The 23,819-nt window shown below is 44.0% G+C and overlaps 1 protein-coding gene across 1 annotated transcript in view; it reads right to left on the reverse strand.

The window, feature by feature from the left end:
• Positions 1-511: 511 nt before the first annotated feature.
• The window catches only part of DSTYK (dual serine/threonine and tyrosine protein kinase), a 141,732-nt gene continuing 118,424 nt past the window's right edge, over positions 512-23,819 (reverse strand). The window contains exons 9-13 of the mRNA XM_075335684.1: positions 13,820-13,952; positions 12,088-12,201; positions 7,815-7,929; positions 5,532-5,666; positions 512-2,024 (exon numbers count right to left, since the gene is read on the reverse strand). Of these exons, the coding sequence (XP_075191799.1) occupies positions 1,843-2,024; positions 5,532-5,666; positions 7,815-7,929; positions 12,088-12,201; positions 13,820-13,952 (679 nt within the window). The 3' untranslated portion in view covers positions 512-1,842. The remainder of the gene's footprint in view (positions 2,025-5,531; positions 5,667-7,814; positions 7,930-12,087; positions 12,202-13,819; positions 13,953-23,819) is intronic.

Raw genomic sequence — 23,819 nt, forward strand, 5'->3', positions numbered from 1 at the left:
CATTATACATCTGAAAGTGAGAGGGAAGCAGTCGCTAATTGTCTGCAGGGCTCATGTGGCATAGCAACATCAAGAGAGGCAGTACCATTGCTGCTTGAACAGAGCCAGCACCAGAGAGGACAATGGGCTGATTTTTTTTTTATATGGACGAACATAGCAATTGAAAAGGAGTTTAGATAGGCCATTAAAAGGACAAACCCTTTAATGGCCCATCTAAAGGATAGCTCATTATTACATGGCTGGAGAACACCTTTTTCATTATCCCACCCACGTATTTGCCGATTATATCACCCCAAATTGTTAGGAGTCTTCTTGCATTATTCATACATTTTGTCTCGATGTGGGAACAGACGTACACGGCAAAGTGTGAATGCATGCTTACGGAGAATGTAATCCGCATCCTCATCCTCATGGTAGTGGCTACTCTCTTGTCCAAGCAGCTTAGGATTACTTCTGTACCATTACAAATTGTAGAATGTGAAACTCAACACAACGCATTCGCAAGGCACGGTTTATTATTTTAACTTTTAATAAAATATTAATAAATGGACTTTGCAGACCAATAAACGTCTTAAAACTAGGAGCCCATATTATACACATGTCCTTTGGGTTGGCTTACTTTAAGAAAAAAAAGCGCGTAACAATGCAAAGGAACAATATAAGTACAGTACATTAAAAAGGGACAGTACGCTATAGTCACTGCTCATGGTCAATAGTGTTTCAATACAAAGTAAAAAGATGCACTACACACAGAAAACATTAGCACGTCAATGGTACTAATCCTTGGTGCACAGTGAAATGTTTAAAACCATTGTGATGGAAGACTCATTGGAAAGTACTATATGTATCAGTAACAGATTGTAGGGGTGTTATGCTTTTTGTGTATGAATTGTGTATTAATTCCCTGTTTATCAAACTATTTGCTTGTAGGATATTTAATTAAAACTTTTACTGTTCACATCCAGAGGTTAGGTTGACTGCAAAACTCCATTACTTGCCAGTAGATCTTGATCACTTTGCAAAATCAAAGCAGAATGTGGCATAACTCTTAGAATAATTAGGGTTTTTTTTTTTGTTTGGATAGATGTTTTTCTTTTAATAATATAACTGTTAGTGAATAGCTAGCCCGGAGGAGATAATGGTCTCTCCAAAAAAAGAAATTAAAAATTGAAAATATTTGGATAAATATTAAAACAAAAAACCACAACAAAAATACAAGAGTGCATCTAAAATGTGTGGCACCTTTAACACAAACCATGCCGAAAACATAATTAAGAATATCCAAACCATGTCTTCCAGTTCACTGTGTAGTAAGAGACAATGTACTGCGACAGTGGAGGGAGCAAAGGATTACTGATTAGGTGGAATGTAGTCTGTAAGAAGGAAGTTAGGAAGTAGTCCTTCCACATGGATCATCTCAGGTACAAGTCAATAGTGTTCGTTTTTAGTAATGGATTTGGTAATATTAAATCAGGAAGGCCCTGCACAATGATTTCTCATGGCAGGTGTAAGAATCAAATCACTATAAAAGATGGTAACAGCTTTCGAGTACCCACTGTAAACAGAAGCAACATCATGTGAACAAGAACCCCTTCATAAAGTAGTTTGACCAATGTTGTACGTTTGCCCAAAAGCCACCAGTCCTGTGCTGGAGTCAATAGAATTAGGAAAGGGACTACATGTGTGCAAATTGAGTAGCTCATCCTATAGCTTCATTCTACAGTAAGACAGCATGCACAGGGCTAGGAACGCCAGGTCATACAAGGAGCCTTCACCTTCCTGCTGTACAAGGAGTCAATAGGCAGCATCTATAAAAACATCCACTACAGAAGAGCTGGGTCTTCAGGTTGAATCTTCCAGGTTTTTGGTAGATTCCTGGCTATGGCAAAGTCTGTCCATAATACCCTGTAACATGGGTTGCACAATACCCAGAAGAGGTCGTTGAGACGGATCTCCATTCCAACATGCCTCCATTAACTTCCAACACTCCTCATCAAACACGGGAAGCCTCTCAGGACGGGCACCTGTGGATGAAGAATAAGGGCAATAATCCCATAATATCATACTAAAAGGATCTAATCTACATCTGCTCTACATTATTATCTATCCGTGTACAGAGGAAGGCAATTCATTTTCAAGAGGATCCTCATGAGAGACAGTGACTGGTGTAGAGGGTGGAACCAATAGGCTGAAATTAATTCTGCTCTATAGTAATATTAAAATTTATATAGTTTTATATTATTTATTTCTGCTCAATAGTAAGTGATACAAGCATGTTGACATCCTCCTACATATAAGAAGCCCTCACACAGCCCCCTACAAACAGTATGAGCACCCCAAATAGCCTCTATATACTGAATGAGCCCCCACAGGAGCGGGGAGGTATATGTATATACCGTATGTAGTGGAGTTTTGGTTTGTGTTTTTTTATTTTATTTTTTTGTATGTGATATTTGCTTGTATGCAAGTGGCTGTGTGTATCTACCGTATTTTTCGCTTTATAAGACGCACCCCCAAATTTGTTGAAGGAATAGAGAATTTTTTAATAAATGGGGTATATGCCCCTCATAGCCCCCCCCAATCCTAAAATTAGCCCGCTTAATCTGGATATGGCCACCTTATATTGAACACGGCCCACTGTGGCTGGCACACGGCCCACTGTGGCCGGCACACGGCCCACTGTGGCCGGCACACGGCCCACTGTGGCCGGCACACGGCCCACTGTGGCCGGCACACGGCCCACTGTGGCCGGCACACGGCCCACTGTGGCCGGCACACGGCCCACTGTGGCCGGCACACGGCCCACTGTGGCCGGCACACGGCCCACTGTGGCCGGCACACGGCCCACTGTGGCCGGCACACGGCCCACTGTGGCCGGCACACGGCCCACTGTGGCTGGCACACGGCCCACTGTGGCTGGCACACGGCCCACTGTGTTAGATATCGCCCCCATGCTGCTGCTTTTTGTAAAAAAAAACTCTTTCCTTACCTTCTCCAGCACTGTCCTGCCTCGTGTCTCCCTCAGTGGGGTTGAGCTTCTCCTGTCTCCTGCACTTCCTGGTTCTCGGAGCCGGTCATGTGATCGGCACAGCAGAGAGATATCTCTGCATGCCTGATCACAGCAGCAGGAGGGAGACACGCAGGAGGTGGTAAGGAGTTTATTTTATTTTACTATGGGCAGCAGCATGGGGGCCATAGCTAACACAGGGGTGCATGGGCGATCAAAGGGAGCACAGGCAGATATAATATGCGCCGCTCCCCCAGACCATCACCACGGTGCGGTTTCAGTACCACGGTGATGGACAGCGGCTGTGCATATTATATGAGCAGGAGATCCAACGCTGCCGCCCACAGCTTTTACCTGCCTCTACCAGCCTCCAGAGCGGCGCCCACCTCCCATGGACCCTGCAGTGTATAATCCGTATATTCGGATTATAAAAAACGCACCCCCTACTTTCCCCCAACACACACACACACACACACACACACAGTTAGGTCCAGAAATATTTGGACAGTGACACAATTTTCGCGAGTTGGGCCTCTGCATGCCACCACATTGGATTTAAAATGAAGTCTCTACAACAGAATTCAAGTGCAGATAGTAACGTTTAATTTGAAGGTTTGAACAAAAATATTTGATAGAAATTGTAGGAATTGTACACATTTCTTTACAAAACACTCCACATTTTAGGAGATCAAAAGTAATTGGACAAATAAACCAAACAAAATATTTTTATTTTCAATATTTTGTTGCGAATCCTTTGGAGGCAATCATTGCCTTAAGTCTGGAACTCATGGACATCACCAAACGCTGGGTTTCCTCCTTCTTAATGCTTTGCCTGGCCTTTACAGCCGCAGCCTTCAGGTCTTGCTTGTTTGTGGGTCTTTCCGTCTTAAGTCTGGATTTGAGCAAGTGAAATGCATGCTCAATTGGGTTAAGATCTGGTGATTGACTTGGCCATTGCAGAAGGTTCCACTTTTTTGCACTCATGAACTCCTGGGTAGCTTTGGTTGTATGCTTGGGGTCATTGTCCATCTGTACTATGAAGCGCCGTCCGATCAACTTTGCGGCATTTGGCTGAATCTGGGCTGAAAGTATATCCCGGTACACTTCAAAATTCATCCGGCTACTCTTGTCTGCTGTTAGGTCATCAATAAACACAAGTGACCCAGTGCCATTGAAAGCCATGCATGCCCATGCCATCACGTTGCCTCCACCATGTTTTACAGAGGATGTGGTGTGCCTTGGATCATGTGCCGTTCCCTTTCTTCTCCAAACTTTTTTCTTATCAACCTGTACCAGAATGATGGGCTTTGTATCATCTGTCCATAGAATACTTTTCCAGAACTGAGCTGGCTTCATGAGGTGTTTTTCAGCAAATTTAACTCTGGCCTGTCTATTTTTGGAATTGATGAATGGTTTGCATCTAGATGTGAACCCTTTGTATTTACTTTCATGGAGTCTTCTCTTTACTGTTGACTTAGAGACAGATACACCTACTTCACTGAGAGTGTTCTGGACTTCAGTTGATGTTGTGAACGGGTTCTTCTTCACCAAAGAAAGTATGCGGCGATCATCCACCACTGTTGTCATCCGTGGACACCCAGGCCTTTTTGAGTTCCCAAGCTCACCAGTCAATTCCTTTTTTCTCAGAATGTACCAGACTGTTGATTTTGCTACTCCAAGCATGTCTGCTATCTCTCTGATGGATTTTTTCTTTTTTTTCAGCCTCAGGATGTTCTGCTTCACCTCAATTGAGAGTTCCTTAGACCGCATGTTGTCTGGTCACAGCAACAGCTTCCAAATGCAAAACCACACACCTGTAATCAACCCCAGACCTTTTAACTACTTCATTGATTACAGGTTAACGAGGGAGACGCCTTCAGAGTTAATTGCAGCCCTTAGAGTCCCTTGTCCAATTACTTTTGGTCCCTTGAAAAAGAGGAGGCTATGCATTACAGAGCTATGATTCCTAAACCCTTTCTCCGATTTGGATGTGAAAACTCTCATATTGCAGCTGGGAGTGTGCACTTTCAGCCCATATTATATATATAATTGTATTTCTGAACATGTTTTTGTAAACAGCTAAAATAACAAAACTTGTGTCACTGTCCAAATATTTCTGGACCTAACTGTACACACACACACACACACACACACTTTGCTCCAGTGCACCTTTGGAACTTTGCTCCAGTGCACCAACAGTCGGTACAATATATGTGATGCGATGTCATTGAGTCTACTGTACCAAACATGGATTGGTGAAAGACTGAGCCAGCTGCCCCTGTCCTCCACCAATGTGTTCACCGCTGTCTGCATCCTGAGGATTTATTTAGCGATGACCTCAGCAATGGATGGCACGGTCCACTGGTTTCAGCCTTTTGGCTGCCTCAGTACAAGGGCCAGACTGGAACAGCCAGAAGGCTGGATGTGGCTTGCAGGTCGCACTTTACCCAGCTCTGCCCTAAAGGAGTCCAACAAGAAAATATGCATACCACACAGTGAGGACATTTGGCAAAAGATAGATTACCTCTTTTGACATTATTCCATAGATGATCTTTATTTGCACATCTCTCAAAGGCTTCTGGGAGTTTTATGGATCCTGAGCAAATATACCAAAAGAGGATCCCAAATGCATATACATCAACTGAATTGTCATACTTTCCTAGTAGAAAAGAACAAGGCAATAAGTCAAGACATCCCACATTTAGGCTATGTGCGCACGTTGCGTACAGTTCACTGCAGAAATTTCTGCAGCGATCTGAAGAGCACATGTGCGCTTTAAATCGCTGCAGAAATGTCCGTAGTGAAAGCAGATTCCATGCGCTCTGCCTGCAGCTCCTCCCATAGACAGAGCAGGAGCTGCCGGCAAAGCGCACGGAAGAAGTGACATGTCACTTCTTTTTACGCAGCGCTTCGGCAGTAGCCGAAGCGCTGCGCTCTAAAACGCCACGTGCGCACGGCTCCTGCACAATCACCATAGACTGTGCAGGGGACGCAGGACGCATGCAGTTACGCTGCGCTACAAAGCGCAGCGTAACTGCATGTATTTACGCAACGTGCGCACATAGCCTTATGCTGTACCTTCATTTTACGTTTTTTTTTTTTTTAAATAAAAACAAGGTACTTTCAAATTTTGCAACGCAAAAAAAAAAACCACGTACAAAAACATAGAAAAAGCAACCCCATTTATTCCCCATCCCACCACAATCCAAAAAGTTATTTTTTAATGCAATTTTAATGGGCTTTGGTGAATTGCGGCCCGCCATGACCTTTTCTGATGCCCCCAGGCAGATTCCCGGGGGTCGCAGTGTTCGAGCCGGTCCTTTAAATCCCCACATGCTCTGCTTGGGGATACCAATGTGTTCTTCCACTAACCTGTGCGCGCAGGACTTAATTTGTGGGTGGGTTTAGCGCTCTGCGCTTCTGTCCCACAGTAGCTTCACAGCTTCCAGAGGTGTGTGCCCGCCCTCTGCCCTACGATGCGGTGTGTCTGGCTCCTGCGAGTCCGACGCTGCTATGTGTCCAGTGCCCACCCTCTGCTGCTTTGTGCCCCCCAGTTCTGTGTACCACCCTCTTTACCCGAATTGCGTACAACCCTCCAATGCTGTGTGCCCCCCAATGCTGTGTATCACACAAGGTTTGTGTGCCCCCCCCCCCAGTGATGTCAGGGCCCCTCTTGTGACGCTTGTGCCCCAGCCCTCTTGTGACGCCTGTGCCCCAGCATCTCCTCTGATGTGTATGCCCCCAGCGTCTCCTCTGATGTGTATGCCCCCAGCGTCTGTGACTTACATCACATTGCAGATGCTGGGGACATATACATCCCAAGAGGGGCTGACATTTATATCACAAGAGGAGCTGGGGACATATACATGTCCCCAGACCCTAGTGTGATGCCTGTGCCCCCAGTGATGTATATAAAGCAGTCCCAGTGTCTCCTATGTGATGTGTGGGCTTCCAGCATCTCCTGTGATGTATATACAGTGTGTCATGTAATGTATATGATTTACCAATCTTATTATCAAAAGAGATGACTGTGCCCCAGACCGAGACAAACTTGAAAAAGCAGCTGTGAGAAGCAACATGATTAGTATCCCCAAACACCATGGCCGCACCAAAGACAAGCAGCTCCGGCTGCCACAGTATGGGCGAGTTAATTGTTTGAACAAATATAGCAGGGTCATTTTACATTGGTAATTTTGTGCGGCCCCCGGAGGTTGGTAGAAATTTCCAAATAATGGCTCCCAGCAGGAAAAAAAAAAAAAAAAAAAAAAAAAGGTTCCCCACCCCTGATATACAGGAATAGAAATATGAGGTGCACATAAATAAATCCACCATTGTTGTACTAGTTAAAAGCACCATTTTTTTTTCATGGCTGGAGTGGTGCTTTATATTAGGGGCAGGGACCTTCGATTAACTCGCCCTCTTGGGTCTTCACCTTTAAATCGGTGTCGCTCTGGTCCTGCGGCGCCATCTTGTGACTGCAACTTCTGACTTTCTGGAAGTCAAGCTACATCACAAGCTCTCAATGCAAGTCTATGAGAGCCAGAACGATGCTCTCCTAGAGATGTATTGAGTTGTGACCTCTGACAAGTTTCATGAAATACTGTAGCTGCTGGCAGGTCAAAATCTACTGGAGACTGATTGAAACAGCAGTGATAGACAAAGACGCCAGAGGAAGACTGACCCCATTTTTTTTTTTTAATCTCTAAATTTAATGTGCGTCTTATAACCTGGAGCATCTTCTAAAACGAAAAATATGGTATACAAAAAAAAACAAAAAACAAAAAGGAAACCACAACCCTGAGGTTACCTGAAAAGAGCTCCGGTGCCATGTGTATAGGAGTTCCTACAATGCTGCCAGACATCATAGCCTCCGGCTTGCAAAACCCCAGATCCGTTATCTTTGCCCTGTTTGGTTTATCCAGCTGTAAGATAGTAAAGGTACAATAATATGCAGAGGTATACTGGCATTAAGACAAAAAATGAGCAAATGTAAGATTAGAAGTGGCTCATCAAGGCACACCTTTATTCCCGCAGACAGGGCACTGGATAAAGGCTACTGATAACACAAGGAATGTTAAGCTGGGTTTACACACTGCAACATCTCAAACGACATCGCTGTAACGTCACCGGTTTTGTGACGCAATAGCGATGTTGTTTGCGATGTTGCAGTGTGTGAAACCTATCAGCGACCCGGCCCCTGCTGTGAAGTTGTGATCGCTACAAATCGTTCAGGACCATTCCTAGGTCCTTTGTTTCCCACTGTGCAGCAAGCATCGCTGGAAAGTTTCAGTGTGTGAAAGACTTTGCAGAGACTTTGTTAGCAACTTCCCTTTCAAAAGGCTGCTTATCAACGTCCCCAACAACCAGCTAGGTCGCTCTGCAGGTCCGGATCGCTGTTGCGTTGTTGGCCAGGTTTGCCTGTTTGACAGCTCACCAGCGACTCACCAGAGACTTAGGGAGGTCGCTGTTACGTCACAAAACCGGTGACGTTACAGCGATGTCCTTTGCGATGTTGCAGTGTGTAAACCCAGCTTTATTAGATCGCTTGCTCAGAGTACATATGTAGCGGTGTAATCCCGTTGGATTCCTTTTTCTTCTTTGTAATTGTGACAGACTATCCTATCCTGGCAGGCAGGTTGCAATAGAAAAAGTGCCAACAGAACCATATTCCTTTGGCATGTAGTTTTGTAGGTTTCTGACCCATCTATATTTATTTCTCAAGAATTGGGAAGCCCTAGATGACAGCACTGTAAGCCTAAGGCTGTGCAGTTTACAAACGTGCAATACAAATCCTTTAAAACTCAATTTTTATTTAATTAATCTTAAAATCGCCCAGGTGATTAACCCAAAAACTCAAACGAATTAAATTGATATAAAATAGGGAGCTCATATGAGTCTGGGGTAGTCAAATTCGTAGTACATGTAGGCAGATATGATAATACCAATCCAGTACACACACCTATACTCAAGTAACCCTAATATGTCACTCTGCCTGGTTCTGCCCATCAACGGAGGGTATGACACCCTAACGTAACTGGGCGCCCCCGTTCGACGACTGGCCCTCACTCTCCCTAAAAAAAACAGTACCGGGGGGGAACATGGCTGGATAGGAGACCCCTAGGTACTTTTCGATGTGGCAATTGCAAATATTGCGATTGGATTAAACAATGCAAGTTTTGTATTAGTGCCAATACAGGTCAACGCTATTATATGAGAGACTTTGCCAACTGCAAAAGTGAGGGTCTAGTGTATTTGGCTAGTTGTAATTGTCCCCGTGATTATGTGGGAAAGACAACGAGGGAGCCGAGGAGGCAAATAGGGGAACATGTGGGGGACATTAGACATGAGAGACACCCCTATTTTGAGGCATGTGTGGGAATATCATCAAGGTGGCCCGAAATCCATTCGCTTCTGCGTTCGAGACCATTAGACGAAATCCAAGGGGTGGGGACTGGGACAATAGAATCCTACGAAAGGAATGCCAATGGATCTTTCGTCTCAAGTCCCAGACCCCAAATGGCTTGAATGAAAGACTCAATTATGCACCATTTATTGATTAGAGGATCTCACTGTCTCCCTTTAGAGTATTGAATTTTGAGGATTAGTGAGTTTTGACTTGATATCGGCCCGAAACTGGGGCCCCGTTTTTTCCATGCGATTAGCATGAGGCATCAAAATAATTTTGTCCAGGGGTCAGTGTTTCGACCCTAAATAATTGACAGCAGAGAGGGGAACGGGTGTGCTGTGAAATCCTGAGAGTCCCTAGATATGAAATTTTTACTGTTGCAGCCCAAGTTTAATACATTTTTTTGACATGGGTTTAGGTTCTGTTATCTAACCTGTGTATTTATGATATATTACTTAAGGTGATTACACCATGGCGGAATCTAATGTGGCCCCCCTAGTATTACCTTCTGGGTTGGGGTTTGGAAGGGATTAAAGAACTATTAGAGCAATACAGATTATCCTTAATTTTTGTGGGGATTGCTTGAGCCCTCGCAGGAATATAATATACACAAACATACTTAATTCCCCTGTGTGCTGCTGATATGTAATAATGGTCCCTATCACAGCATGAGGAGACCTATGAGCATCAGATTATGAGACAGTGAAAAATGATGGGATCTCTGCAGACCGCATGACTATCTGCAGTTCTAAAACGCTTAGGATCTTAAGATCGGGCGCTACTATAATGACATTTAGCTGTCAACACGGGGAAATTATTTCCTGGTAACAGCAATGCCTATCACTGATTGGCTGCTCCTGCCCACGTGTATTATGTTGCTGATATGCCCCTTATTGTGGTGGGATGTACCTCTTCCTGAGCAGGCGCAGTGGCGCCTTACCGACAGTATGGGACACCATTTCCTGGTTACGACAACGCAATCATTTGATTGGTTGCTGAGGGCGCGTCATCAGTGACACGCGGTAGTGCCTGGTCTCTGTCGTCCTGGTAACGGCGATGCAAAAGGACGATTGGTCGCCAGGACTGATGTGTCAGAGACATGCTCAGTAGCCCGTTTCTGATGCTTTTGGGTGCTCTAGTTGCTGTTCTGAACAGACATGCGCATTAGCACTTTGAGGACTGTAGTCTTTTTCAGATGTCCTCTACAAGTGGACCTCTAGTATTTGGGTCTGGTCTATTTAATCCAGCAACTCAGTGGCGCCGGCCACTACCATACATGATGCTGAAAGCTTCCTTCATATATCTTTTCCCCTGGGCCTCCTGATGATCTGATGACGGGCGGGGAAACGCGTCGAGGCCATGCGTATAGCACCATCCTGAGGGAAGTATCTTGATCTCTCTTTGTTTCATCTAAGAACAACATGCTATTGTAGCAGCAGGTGTGTTTTCTGTACCTGGATTACCAATATTGGGATATTGATCCTTGTATGTTATTAAATATGGAACATTGGTACTCCTATAAATTGTAAAGAATCATTAGGTGCAGTATCTTATTTTGTAACATGCTGTGAGCATATTGTAGCAGCAGGTGTGACCTTTCTGTACCTGGTTTTCTAGTATTAAAGGTATTGATCCTTTGGTGTAATTGAATGAGGTGTACTGGTACCCCTATAAATTGTAAAAACTATTAGGTACAGTGTTTATCATCTATTGGTAGGGTTTTTTTAGGGAGAGAGGACCAGTCGTCGAGGAACGGGGGCGCCCAGTTACGTTAGGGTGTCATACCCTCCGTTGATGGGCAGAACCAGGCACAGTGACATATTAGGGTCACTTGAGTATAGGTGTGTGTACTGGATTGGTATTATCATATCTGTCTACATGTACTATGAGTTTGACTACCCCAGACTCATATGAGCTCCCTATTTTATATCAATTTAATTCGTTTGAGTTTTTGGGTTAATCACCTGGGCGATTTTAAGATTAATTAAATAAAAATTGAGTTTTAAAGGATTTGTATTGCACGTTTGTAAACTTAACCTAAACAATTCCAATAGTATTTTCTGTTAAACTAAGGCTGTGTGCCCAAGTTGCGTGTTTTCTTGCAGTTACGCTGCGTCCTCTGCACAGTCTATGGAGATTGTGCAGGAGCCGTGCGCATGTGGCATATTAGAGCGCAGCGCTTCGGCTGCTGCCTGAATCGCTGCGTTCTAAGAAATGACATGTCACTTCTTCCGTGCGGTTTGCATGCTGTCTATAGGGAGAGGCAGCATGCAGAGAGCACGTTCTCTGCCGGCACCATGCGCTTCAGAACAAAGCTTTTCAGCTGCGCTCTGAAGCGCACCTTTTAGCTGCCGTGCAGAGCGCACACGTGTGCACATAGCCTCAAGAATATTCTCCAGCTGTGCAGCGTGTGATGGCATCAGTGCCAGCCTGCCCATGCAGTGAGCCGTTTATATTCACTGTACTACAGGAATAAGTACATATATATAAGCCCTATAGGGATATATGAGGTTGTTGAGCTCGGGTCAGCAGACCAGGGATCCATCCAGGCACTGCAGTCTAAGGACCAAGACATGTGGCCATCTGAGCCCCGCCTAATGTGGGTCCAACTCTAAAATCATTGAGTCTCCAGTATAGAATACTATTTGGCACGTTATCACTTGTGGCCTCTTACCAGAACATTCTTCAGCTTTATATCTCTGTGGACCAGGCCCTGGCTGTGTAGAAATCGGATGCCTTCCACCACATCTAAGGCAATTTGCAATCGTGTTTCCAGAGAAAGCCCAGCCTGAGGAGAAGAGATAGCGGTGTGGGAGAAATGCACGGAAGGAGTCGGCGGCTGCTTAGTCTCCAGATCAAACAAGAAACGCCTCATGAAATGTTAGCGCTCTCTAGCATGTAACACGGGGCTGTATGGGTAAAATGGTAGGGGGCTGTAATGTAAGTGGAAGGCTATGTGCACACGCGGAGTATTTGATTGCAGAGATGTCTGGACCAAATCTGCATCTCTGGGCAGGAAAAAAGTTCCATATTTTCAGTGTGTTTATAATGCATTTGGGGTGGAAAAACTGGCAAACATGGTGAAAGGATAGACATACTGCAGTTTAATTCTCTGCTGCAAATCTGCAAGGGATAAAAAGCAACATGTGCACAAAATGTCAGAATTCTCACCGACTTTGCTGGCATAAGGATATGCATACAGTTTTGTGACAAAAGTCCCCTCAAAAAATGTGATAAAAAAGGTATTGTGTGCACAAAGCCTTAAGGATGCTTTACATGCTGCGACATTGCTAGCGATCTCGTTAGCGATGTAACACGCCAGATCGCACATACGATTTGCTGAGATCGCACATGTGACTGGCGCTACAAAAACCACCTATGTGCGATTTCGGCAAATCTTATCTGCGATCTGGCGTGTCACATCGCTAATGAGATCGCTAGCGATGTCGCAGCGTGTAAAGCACCCTTTAGTTGGAGAAGAAGCAGCTTACGTTACTCAGATTAGTTGACAGAAACCTACTGCTTTTTACCACCTATTCTGAGAGCAGCATAATATATATAGAGACAGAGACCCAGATGTCAGCGCTGTATCACTTAATAGGCTGCTTCCTGTAGTTTAGACAATATCCCCGTTTCCCCCCCCACCCCCCAAGCATGAGATCATCCTTAGAGGATTAGTATTTCTTCTGCCATGTAGTCCTCCATATTCATAAGTTCTGTATAACCCGCACCCACCACTGATTTGCGGCTGTGTACACTGTGCATAGGTCGAAAGCTGCCAATCAGTGATGCGGGCGGCATTATAAAGAGCTCAGCATTCAGCAGCAGATAAAACAGTAACTTTAATTTTATCAAAACTACAGCAAACAGCCCAGTAAGTGACACATTCCTGGAATCAGGGTCTCTGCCCCTACATCATGAAGCTCTTAGATGGGGTAGAAAAACCTGGTGACAGATTCCCTCTAAAAAAGGAAAGACATGATACATACTTCCTTACTAGCGAGACAGGGAAAAACCTACCACGTGTTAAACCAAATACATTTTAGACCAAATGGTGTGTGCAGTCTTCTAGAAAGTTCTGGAATTTGAGTTTCAGCTTCCCATTTTAATTAAGAATTTTGCTTTTAGAATCTGTGTGGTAGCTACGATTACACTTCAGGGCACAATAAAAGGTTGTACAGGATTTAAAGTTAATGGCTGCCTTCTTCCAACATCAGCACCACACCTGTCACTGCATCGCATCAGATACTGAAGGCTGCTCTGTCAATCCATGAATAGGTGATATATAGAAAACCAGGGCCACCTTCGCTCAATCCTGGACAACCCAATTCAATGGTCATCTGTCAGTCCAAACATTCCACAAAAGCAACCTCCATGTAGAATTGTACCACAAACCCTACACTCACCTTAAGCCCTGCATAAAGGTCTCTATGAAGACGTTCTGTGATCAACAAAACGGCAATACTGGAGCCTCCACCATAGCTGTAATCAATCACCGACCCATGTAAATCCACTAGACGCTCATGTTTTGGGAGTGACCTAGAAAGACAGGGGCAAACAAAGAAAAACAAACATACAAATTATAATTAGCTGTAATATGTAAAGTGGTATTCCCATCATAAAAATACATTTAATTAGGCAGAAATTTTTTTGTAATTAACAGCTGTTAAATTATGCTCCATTAAAAAAATAACCACCTTTCATCTTGTGGAATAAGAGTCGACCCCTGGCTTTAATGTCTGAGTTTTATCTGTCCATCACAGGGGCAGAGCTTGCACAATAATATTATATTATTATTATTAAATAATATCCTCCTGGCGTAGAAAGCATAAGCGAGACGCTGCCCACGCTCAACACAGGTCTGAGGATCCGAAATGCTGGGGAGCATGTGTAATAATTGCAGACACACTCCCTGCGCTCACAGGTAGGACAGCAAATAAGAGATTTGATGTTTTTTGCCTGTTATCCTGATGAAGGGAGCTGAGTACTCCTGAAACGCATTGACCTGTGCATGAAAATAAAGAAACATTAACTTGTTCATCGATACGGATTGGTTAATAGTGCGGCTTTGAAACCAGTCTTCTACTGCTTTCTGTTATCTGCCAAAACCAGGGCTGCAGCTGTTAACCTGGACTGTACATGTGTTTATAGGAGTTGTGACACCTTCTATAGGAGAGTGTTTTTATATTGACTATAAGTCAGGGAATATACATAAATGCTATAGAGGAAATTATTCCAAAGTACAAAATTTTATTAATTTCAATCATAAAATGTGACAATCACAACATTAATACAAGGTGATCTCTAAAATCCAAAATTGTGGATATTCTCCCCATCCGTCCCTGTTTGTCAGGAGCAGATTATCCGGATCTCAGCCGGACCCAATAGATACATATATCATCACACAAAAGCAGTTTGTGTGTCTACACTGTCTGTATCAAAGCTTTTTTAAGCCAATACTCAGCAATGTTCCATTGTTTGCTCAGGATCATTAAGCCATTCCACTCCTGTGGATCAGGTAGATTTTGCTTGTTGGCATTAATATAGCAGTTCTTAGTGTGCTTATTTACTCCGTTATATATATATATATATATATATATATATATATATATATATATATATATATATATATATATATATATATATATATGGCACATGTAGTGATATTGCCTCTTCGCCTCGATGCATTTCCCATAAAATGGTTCCTCAGGAGGCCATAGTGAAGATGATAGATGGTTTAAAGTAAGAGATGCATTTCCATGGAAAGCCCGTCAAAGATACTCCTGCCTCAGGTACAGACAATGCTGCCAGATTTCCACCCTCCAGCAGGAACAAAGGCCTTTGTTCCTGCTGGAGGGTGGAAATCTGGCAGCATTGTCTGTACCTGAGGCAGGAGTATCTTTGACGGGCTTTCCATGGAAATGCATCTCTTACTTTAAACCATCTATCATCTTCACTATGGCCTCCTGAGGAACCATTTTATGGGGAAACGCGTCGAGGCGAAGGGGCAATATCACTACATGTGCCATCTATATACATAATTGCCTAATTTAATTTAATTGTGTGTGTGCGTGAGTGTATGCGATCGTGTGTGTGCGTATATGCGATCGGGTGTGTGTGAGTGTATGCGATCGGGTGTGTATGCGATCGGGTGTGTGTGAGTGTATGCGATCGGGTGTGTATGCGATCGGGTGTGTGTGAGTGTATGCGATCGGGTGTGTATGCGATCGGGTGTGTGTGAGTGTATGCGATCGGGTGTGTATGCGATCGGGTGTGTGTGAGTGTATGCGATCGGGTGTGTATGCGATCGGGTGTGTGTGAGTGTATGCGATCGGGTGTGTATGCGATCGGGTGTGTGTGAGTGTATGCGATCGGGTGTCTGAGTGTCGGCAGAGGAGCACGGCGTGCTGGAGGAGGCTGGGAGGAGAGAGGCTGATCCTGGGGAAGGCTGGGAGGGGGAGGGGGGAGGCTGAGAGAAGAGAGGCTGGGGTAGGCTGAGGCTGGGGTAGGCTGGAAGGAGAGAGGCTGATGCTGGGGACAGAAAAGGCTGATGCTGGGAGGAGAGAGGCTGATCCTGGGGAAGGCTGGGAGGGGGAGGGGGGAGGCTGAGAGAAGAGAGGCTGGGGGAGGCTGAGGCTGGGGTAGGCTGAAAGGAGAGAGGCGTAGGCTGGAAGGAGAGAGGCTGATGCTGGGAGGAGAGAGGCTGATGCTGGGAGGAGAGAGGCTGATGCTGGGAGGAGAGAGGCTGATGTTGGGAGGAGAGAGGCTGATGCTGGGAGGAGAGGCTGATGCTGGTGCAGCATGGGGGATGGAGCACGATGGGGGTGTGCAGCATGGGGGATGGAGCACGTTTGGGAGTGCGCAGCATGGGGGATGCAGCACGATGAAGAGTGCGCAGTATGGCGGATGGAGCACGATGGGGGTGCACAGCATGGCGGATGGAGCACGTTTGGGAGTGCGCAGCATGGGGGATGCAGCACGATGAAGAGTGCGCAGCATGGCGGATGGAGCACGATGGGGGGTGCGCAGCATGGCGGATGGAGCACGTTTGGGAGTGCGCAGCATGGGAGATGGCGCACGATGGGGAATGCGCAGCATAGGGGATGGAGCACGATGGGAGGTGCACACCTCACACACACACACACACACACACACTGGGAACCACAAACACCGCCCTACACAGACACACACACACACACACACACACAGACAACGCCGCACACACCCAACACACAAACACCGCGGCATACATAAATATACGTACATACCGCACAACACACACATTGCACAAAACATACCTCCCCCCAAAACACACCACACACACACAAACCGTGCAACACACACACACACAACGCTCCACAAACAACGCAACACACATACAACACCGCTCTCACCTCCCGCCACACCCAGACAACACCCAGAACATGTACAGCGCCCTACACAAACACTTGGGAAATACACACAACAACATCTAAATTATACATATTACATACACATATACATATACATATACATATATATATTATGTATTATATATAACAAAAATGATATATTAACTACACAATAAATTCTAGAATACCCGATGCTTTAGAATCGGGCCACCTTCTAGTTTATATATATAACGGAGTAAATAAGCACACTAAGAACTGCTATATTAATGCCAACAAGCAAAATCTACCTGATCCACAGGAGTGGAATGGCTTAATGATCGAGAGCAAACAATGGAACATTGCTGAGTATTGGCTTAAAAAAGCTTTGTGTGTCTACACTGTCTGTATCAAACTGCTTTTGTGTGATATTATATGTATCTATTGGGTCCGGCTGAGATCCGGATAATCTGCTCCTGACAAACAGGGACGGATGGGGAGAATATCCACAATTTTGGATTTTAGAGATCACCTTGTATTAATGTTGTGATTGTCACATTTTATGATTGAAATTAATAAAATTTTGTACTTGGGAATAATTTCCTCTATGACACCTTCTATAGGAGAGTTTGATTCTACTTATTACTCCTTCTCTTCTGGGATAAGACCCTATTTGTGCTTATCTCCAAGCTTTTTTTATATTTACAGGTCTGACAGCACACAGAATGCTGGGGAGCATGTGCAGTGATTGCAGACACTCCCAGCGCTCACAGGTATGACTGCTGGGTGAGATTGTTCTGCTTTAACTGAGAGCATTATCAGAGCTGTGTGACCACAGAGATGGTCTGTATGCCTTTATATACCTCTGACAATGAGCGCTGTTAAGCAGAACGCTTTCAACCAGCTGTCAGACCTGTCTGCAATCAAGGACTTAAAAAAAACAAAACAAAAAAACCCCCAACACCTTGAGCTCTCCACATCCCCCCACAAATTGTATTTCCAGCCAGGGTGTCAGACAGCTGGGGTCTGCTACTCTCAGGGTGGGAATTGCCATGTTTATCTGGTCCTTCCCAGCCTAAAAACAGCATGCCACAGCCACTCCAGATGCAGTGCATTCATTAGATGCACCAATCTTTGCGCTTCGGTCCCCCTCATCCTGTTGCCCTAGTGCAGTAACACATGGGGCAATATAAGGGGTTAATGCTGTGTAATGTGAAGAGGCATGAAGCCCTGAGGTTCGTAATGGGGGGGGGGGGGGGAGGAGACAGACTATCAGACACCCAACATTACATTTGACTTGAAAAAACACAAACAAAACCCCAATTTGGTCCCGATACAAAGTCGTGCATATCAGTTAGCGTTGAGCTCCTTTGATACCGGGTCTATACAAGCTGGCTTCAAAGACGCTAACTGCCCATGATCAGAAGTTCTCCGCACTTCTGGTCATGCACACTACTCAGAAGCTGGGTTTATAATAATAATAATAATAATAATAATAATAATAATAATAATAATAATAATAATAATAATAATAATAATAATAATAATAATCATAATAATAATGATAAAACTTCAGAGAGAAGTACTGCACATGACTGAAAGTGCAGACAGCTTCCAATCTTGGGCAGTGAGTGTCTTTAAAGCCAGCGTGCATACACTAGGCTTCAAAAGGAGGAGTTCAACGCTAACAGGTACAAAGCCGCGTTGCCATCACGCTGGGCATTTTAAAACATGTTATGACCATAGGGGCGTGCTAAAATGATAAGTGGGCCAACCAGCCAGGGAACCATTGCCCCAGCAATTAGTCGCAACCCTCATTGGCACCTCAAGCGAGGTTTAGGGCCTGTGCGCACACTGCGTTTTTACCCGCGTGTTTTTTAGTTTTTGCTGCAGAAATTTCTTGAGAAAATGGTTGTAACCTTTCTGCAGACATTCCCCAGCAAAACCTACGGGAAAAAAAAAAAATAATAAATAGCTGTGCGCACACTAAGTTTTTTTTCCCCTCAAGAAAATTCCTTTCTGCAGAATTTCTAGAGAATTATAAAAAAAAAAAAAAAAAGGGGGGCATGTCACTTTTTTGCAGGTACCTGCATTTTTTGCCATAGATGGTGGTAAACAAACGCAGAGACCATCCTGTGGGGGGGAAAAAAACAAAACAAAAAAAACTCAAAAACACAGTAAAAAACGCAAGAGTTATTGGTGCGTTTTTTGAACGCAAGTGTGCTAATCCTTCAGACTCAAGAAGTTTCTTGAGTAAAACACTTTGTAGTGCGCACAGGCCCTTAGAAACATATTCTAAAGATCTGTTTATATATGCTAGCAAATGCTGGGACACTTAGCCAGGGATTCAAAATATGCACCCACAACTGCTTGTAGTTCTGGGGGCACTTGGGCCCTGACAGGTGCCCTTTAAGTGTATTATAACCAAGGAATTATATAGTGATAGGAGTCAATATGAAAAAAACCCAAAAAGAAAAAACTCCTAAAAGGTACTTTATTCTAATCAATTGTTAAAAGCTATGAGTATAAAAACAATGCTTATACATAATCATTACAATAATACGTTTTAAGTGGGTGTAGAAGAGTGGTAGATCCGATCAGTGGGGATAGTGCTGTTTGCTATTCTCAGGGTAGGGGCAACAATAGTAGTTGCACTTCTTGCTCCAATAAACTTTAATAAGGAGATTGGGGGATGAAATATCTATCCCTCCCTTTCACCTACCTACCAGCGGAGGTGCACCATAAATTATTGGGTACCCCCCGCTCCACGTCGTCTCTCCCTAATATCTCCCTGCAACTAAACAGTCACGCACGGGAGGCCCACCACCAGGAAAAATAGTCGTGCAAATAGTCACAATAAGTAGTTCAGGCATATATAGGTATATTATAGCCACTTAAGGATATTATATGAATCTCAGACCAAAAAATTAGTTTATATATATATATATGGATGTAAAATCCCAGCAGGGAATGACTTATCTGCCGAGACCATCCAGTACTCTATCCCGACGCGTTTCCCCCCTATATTTTTCTAGGGGTTCATCAGGGGAATGATCCGAGGTAGATCTCTAAGAAAAATACAACATATCCATAGTATAATATAATATCTTGTTCTATTTCAAAAATCTAAAAAGGTTCTCAAAGAGATAGTGGAACCACTAATAATAGTGTATGATGGGGACATACCTTATAGCTTCATAAATGACGGTCAAAAAACAGTGTGGAATCAGCCGCCCATAATAGGGTTAGTCATTCGATGCGTAATGAATGGCTGCTTTCAAAGTTCTGCATGTCCCATAATGTCGACTATCATATAATGCGGCTTCCCTTATCCATCACTGTCTTATAAATGATTTAAGTTCTTACCATTCCCGCCTCCCAGTTTCGCGCCGGAAGTGCTAGATATGTCACTTCCGCATCCGCTCACTGGGACTGCATCGCGACGCACCACGGCAACCAACCGGAAATAATCCAGAGGTCACTTCCGCAACTGCGCAGTACGGTGCGTTCCATTGAATTCTAGCCGGAAGCGGTCATCCAGCGTCACTTCCGGTACGCGGCTTCTCCATTCCTCCCCATAATCCTGCGTTCCACAATGCCTCACTGGAAGCAGCCAGTGACATCACTTCCGGTGTACGGCTCTTATAGACCTCCCCACACATACTGCATTAAACAGTACCGAGTCGGAAATAGCTAAATAGCATTATTTCCAAATTGCAAATCCTCCAGTCCTCACTGTATCTCCTTAATACCGTATGGTTTTATCATGCCTTCCAGGACATGTGAAAGATACATGTCCCGGTGCCTTATTTATATTGCCTATCTTATGTATATTGGTATCTCTATAGAATTGTTACTATGGGGAAAATTCTAAGTATTTTCATCTATTAAGCCCCATATATGCCACATAAAAGATGATGGCCCACTATCTAGGAAGGCAATCTATTTTCAATTATATAGGAGTACTTAGGAGGCAATTAAATACTATGGAGATCTAGTCTCAAAGAGAACCTATCACCTAAGTGCACAGATTTAAATTACATACATATATTAAAAATCTGACACGAATTTCTACTGTCAGACAAAGCAACATGACAAAATTGTCAAAATTAGCCTGGCTATACTTGTGAATATGATACCTCTCGGGTATAGCAACATACATTAGGGCTCATATGACAATTCTAAATAAAGCTGGTGTAACTGAGAACCTCATTAAGTCCTTTTGGACTGACTGTATCAAGTAAGAATGTCCACCGTGCCTCTCTCTGAAGGATTTTGATATCCCAATTACCTTTCCTGATTGGCCTAGGGATGACTTCGATTCCCTGGAATCGTATACTTTTTAGATCTCCTTGATGACACATGTTCACATGTCTCGCTATAGGCGTGTCGCGTTTGTGAATTATGTCACCTATATGTTCTCCTATGCGGACACGTAATTGGCGTTTTGTCTTGCCAATATAACTCAGCGGGCATGTACACGTACACCTATATACTAAACCCTCCGTCCGGCAGTTGGCAAAGTCCCTAATATAAAAAACTCTTCCCGATTGATGATTACTGAAGGTTTTATTCTGATCAATAAAAAAGGGACAGAACTTACAAGACCCACACCTAAAAGTTCCATGGGGCTTTCTTTCTAGCCATGAACCTGGTGCTTTTTCTGCCACATAGTGGCTATGTACTACATAGTCTTGCCTCTTCTATAAGTAACGCTCGGATGAGGTGTGATGTAATCACAAATATCGGGGTCCGATCTTAATATCCCCCAATGTCGTCTTAGTATGTGCATGATCTTGGTATTTTCATCATCATATGAACCAGTCTGGTAATATTTTCTTGTTCCGGTTTAGGTTTAGGAGTTAGCAATGTAGCCCTCTTTTGGCCCCAGGCAGACTTAAAAGCTGTCTGAATTACGTGTTCAGGGTACCCCCTTTCTCTAAAATTATCGCTGAGGCCATTTGCCCTCTGTTGGAAATCATACAGCGAGGAGCAGTTTCTCCTAAATCGAAGAAACTGCCCCTTCGGAACACCTCTACGTAGGGTCTCAGGATGGTGACTCTGCCATCTAAGCAAGCTATTTGTTGCCGTTGGTTTGCGATAGACTGTCGTCCCCAGAGTACCATCAATATTTTTGGTTAGGAGGATATCCAGGAACGGCAATCTATCGCCTCCCACCTCACATGTAAACTTGAGTCAAAAGTTAATATTTAGATGTCCTACAAATTCTTGAAAGGATGCTGCACCCCCTTTCCAGAGGACGAGGATGTCATCTATGTAACGACCGGAAGTGACGCTGGATGACCGCTTCCGGCTAGAATTCAATGGAACGCACCGTACTGCGCAGTTGCGGAAGTGACCTCCGGATTATTTCCGGTTGGTTGCCGTGGTGCGTCGCGATGCAGTCCCAGTGAGCGGATGCGGAAGTGACATATCTAGCACTTCCGGCGCGAAACTGGGAGGCGGGAATGGTAAGAACTTAAATCATTTATAAGACAGTGATGGATAAGGGAAGCCGCATTATATGATAGTCGACATTATGGGACATGCAGAACTTTGAAAGCAGCCATTCATTACGCATCGAATGACTAACCCTATTATGGGCGGCTGATTCCACACTGTTTTTTGACCGTCATTTATGAAGCTATAAGGTATGTCCCCATCATACACTATTATTAGTGGTTCCACTTTCTCTTTGAGAACCTTTTACATTTTTGAAATAGAACAAGATATTATATTATACTATGGATATGTTGTATTTTTCTTAGAGATCTACCTCGGATCATTCCCCTGATGAACCCCTAGAAAAATATAGGTGGGAAACGCGTCGGGATAGAGTACTGGATGGTCTCGGCAGATAAGTCATTCCCTGCTGGGATTTTACATCCATATATATATAAAAACTAATTTTTTGGTCTGAGATTCATATAATATCCTTAAGTGGCTATAATATACCTATATATGCCTGAACTACTTATTGTGACTATTTGCACGACTATTTTTCCTGGTGGTGGGCCTCCCGTGCGTGACTGTTTAGTTGCAGGGAGATATTAGGGAGAGACGACGTGGAGCGGTGCAATTTATGGTGCACCTCCGCTGGTAGGTAGGTGAAAGGGAGGGATAGATATTTCATCCCCCAATCTCCTTATTAAAGTTTATTGGAGCAAGAAGTGCAACTACTATTGTTGCCCCTACCCTGAGAATAGCAAACAGCACTATCCCCACTAATCGGATCTACCACTCTTCTACACCCACTTAAAACGTATTATTGTAATGATTATGTATAAGCATTGTTTTTATACTCATAGCTTTTAACAATTGATTAGAATAAAGTACCTTTTAGGAGTTTTTTCTTTTTGGGTTTTTTTGCCCTTTAAGTGTAACATGCAACTCTATGGTGTTGGGATCTGGTGATGTGATTAACTTGGCCATTGCAAAATATTCCACGATGCCTTATAAAACTCCTGGGTTACTTTTTGCTTTTGCAGCAAGTTTTCAGTTTTTGTCCATCTATTCTATGAAAAGTCATCCGATAAACTTTGCTGCATTTGGCTGAGCAGAAAGGATAGCCTGTACACCTCAGAATTCATCCGACTAATTCTGTCTTCAGTCACATCATCAATAAACACTAGTGACCCAGTGCCACTGGAAGCCATGCATGTCCGGCCATCACACTGACTGCACCATGTTTTACAGAGGATGTGGTCTACTTTGGATCATGAGTAGTTCCAAGCTTTCTCTAGATTTTCAATTTTTTCAGGAGTCAAACAATCCATGGGGACTTAACTTCATATCAACTACAGTGGTACCACGCATAACGAGTAACCCTCTTAACGAAAATTTTACTTAACAAGCAAAGCTTTCTGTAAATTTGTAACCCGCTTTACGAGAAAGCTTTGCTGGACGAGCGAAATTCTCACTGCACACAGTTCCGGTTCAGTCCATCCACCACACTCTGACCCGCATTTGCAGTCCACACAAACACACACATGTACGCACAAACACACGCACACACATACAGTATTATGCTCACCTTACC

The sequence above is a fragment of the Anomaloglossus baeobatrachus genome, chromosome 2 (genome assembly GCF_048569485.1).
Source record: "Anomaloglossus baeobatrachus isolate aAnoBae1 chromosome 2, aAnoBae1.hap1, whole genome shotgun sequence".
NCBI lineage: Eukaryota > Metazoa > Chordata > Amphibia > Anura > Aromobatidae > Anomaloglossus > Anomaloglossus baeobatrachus.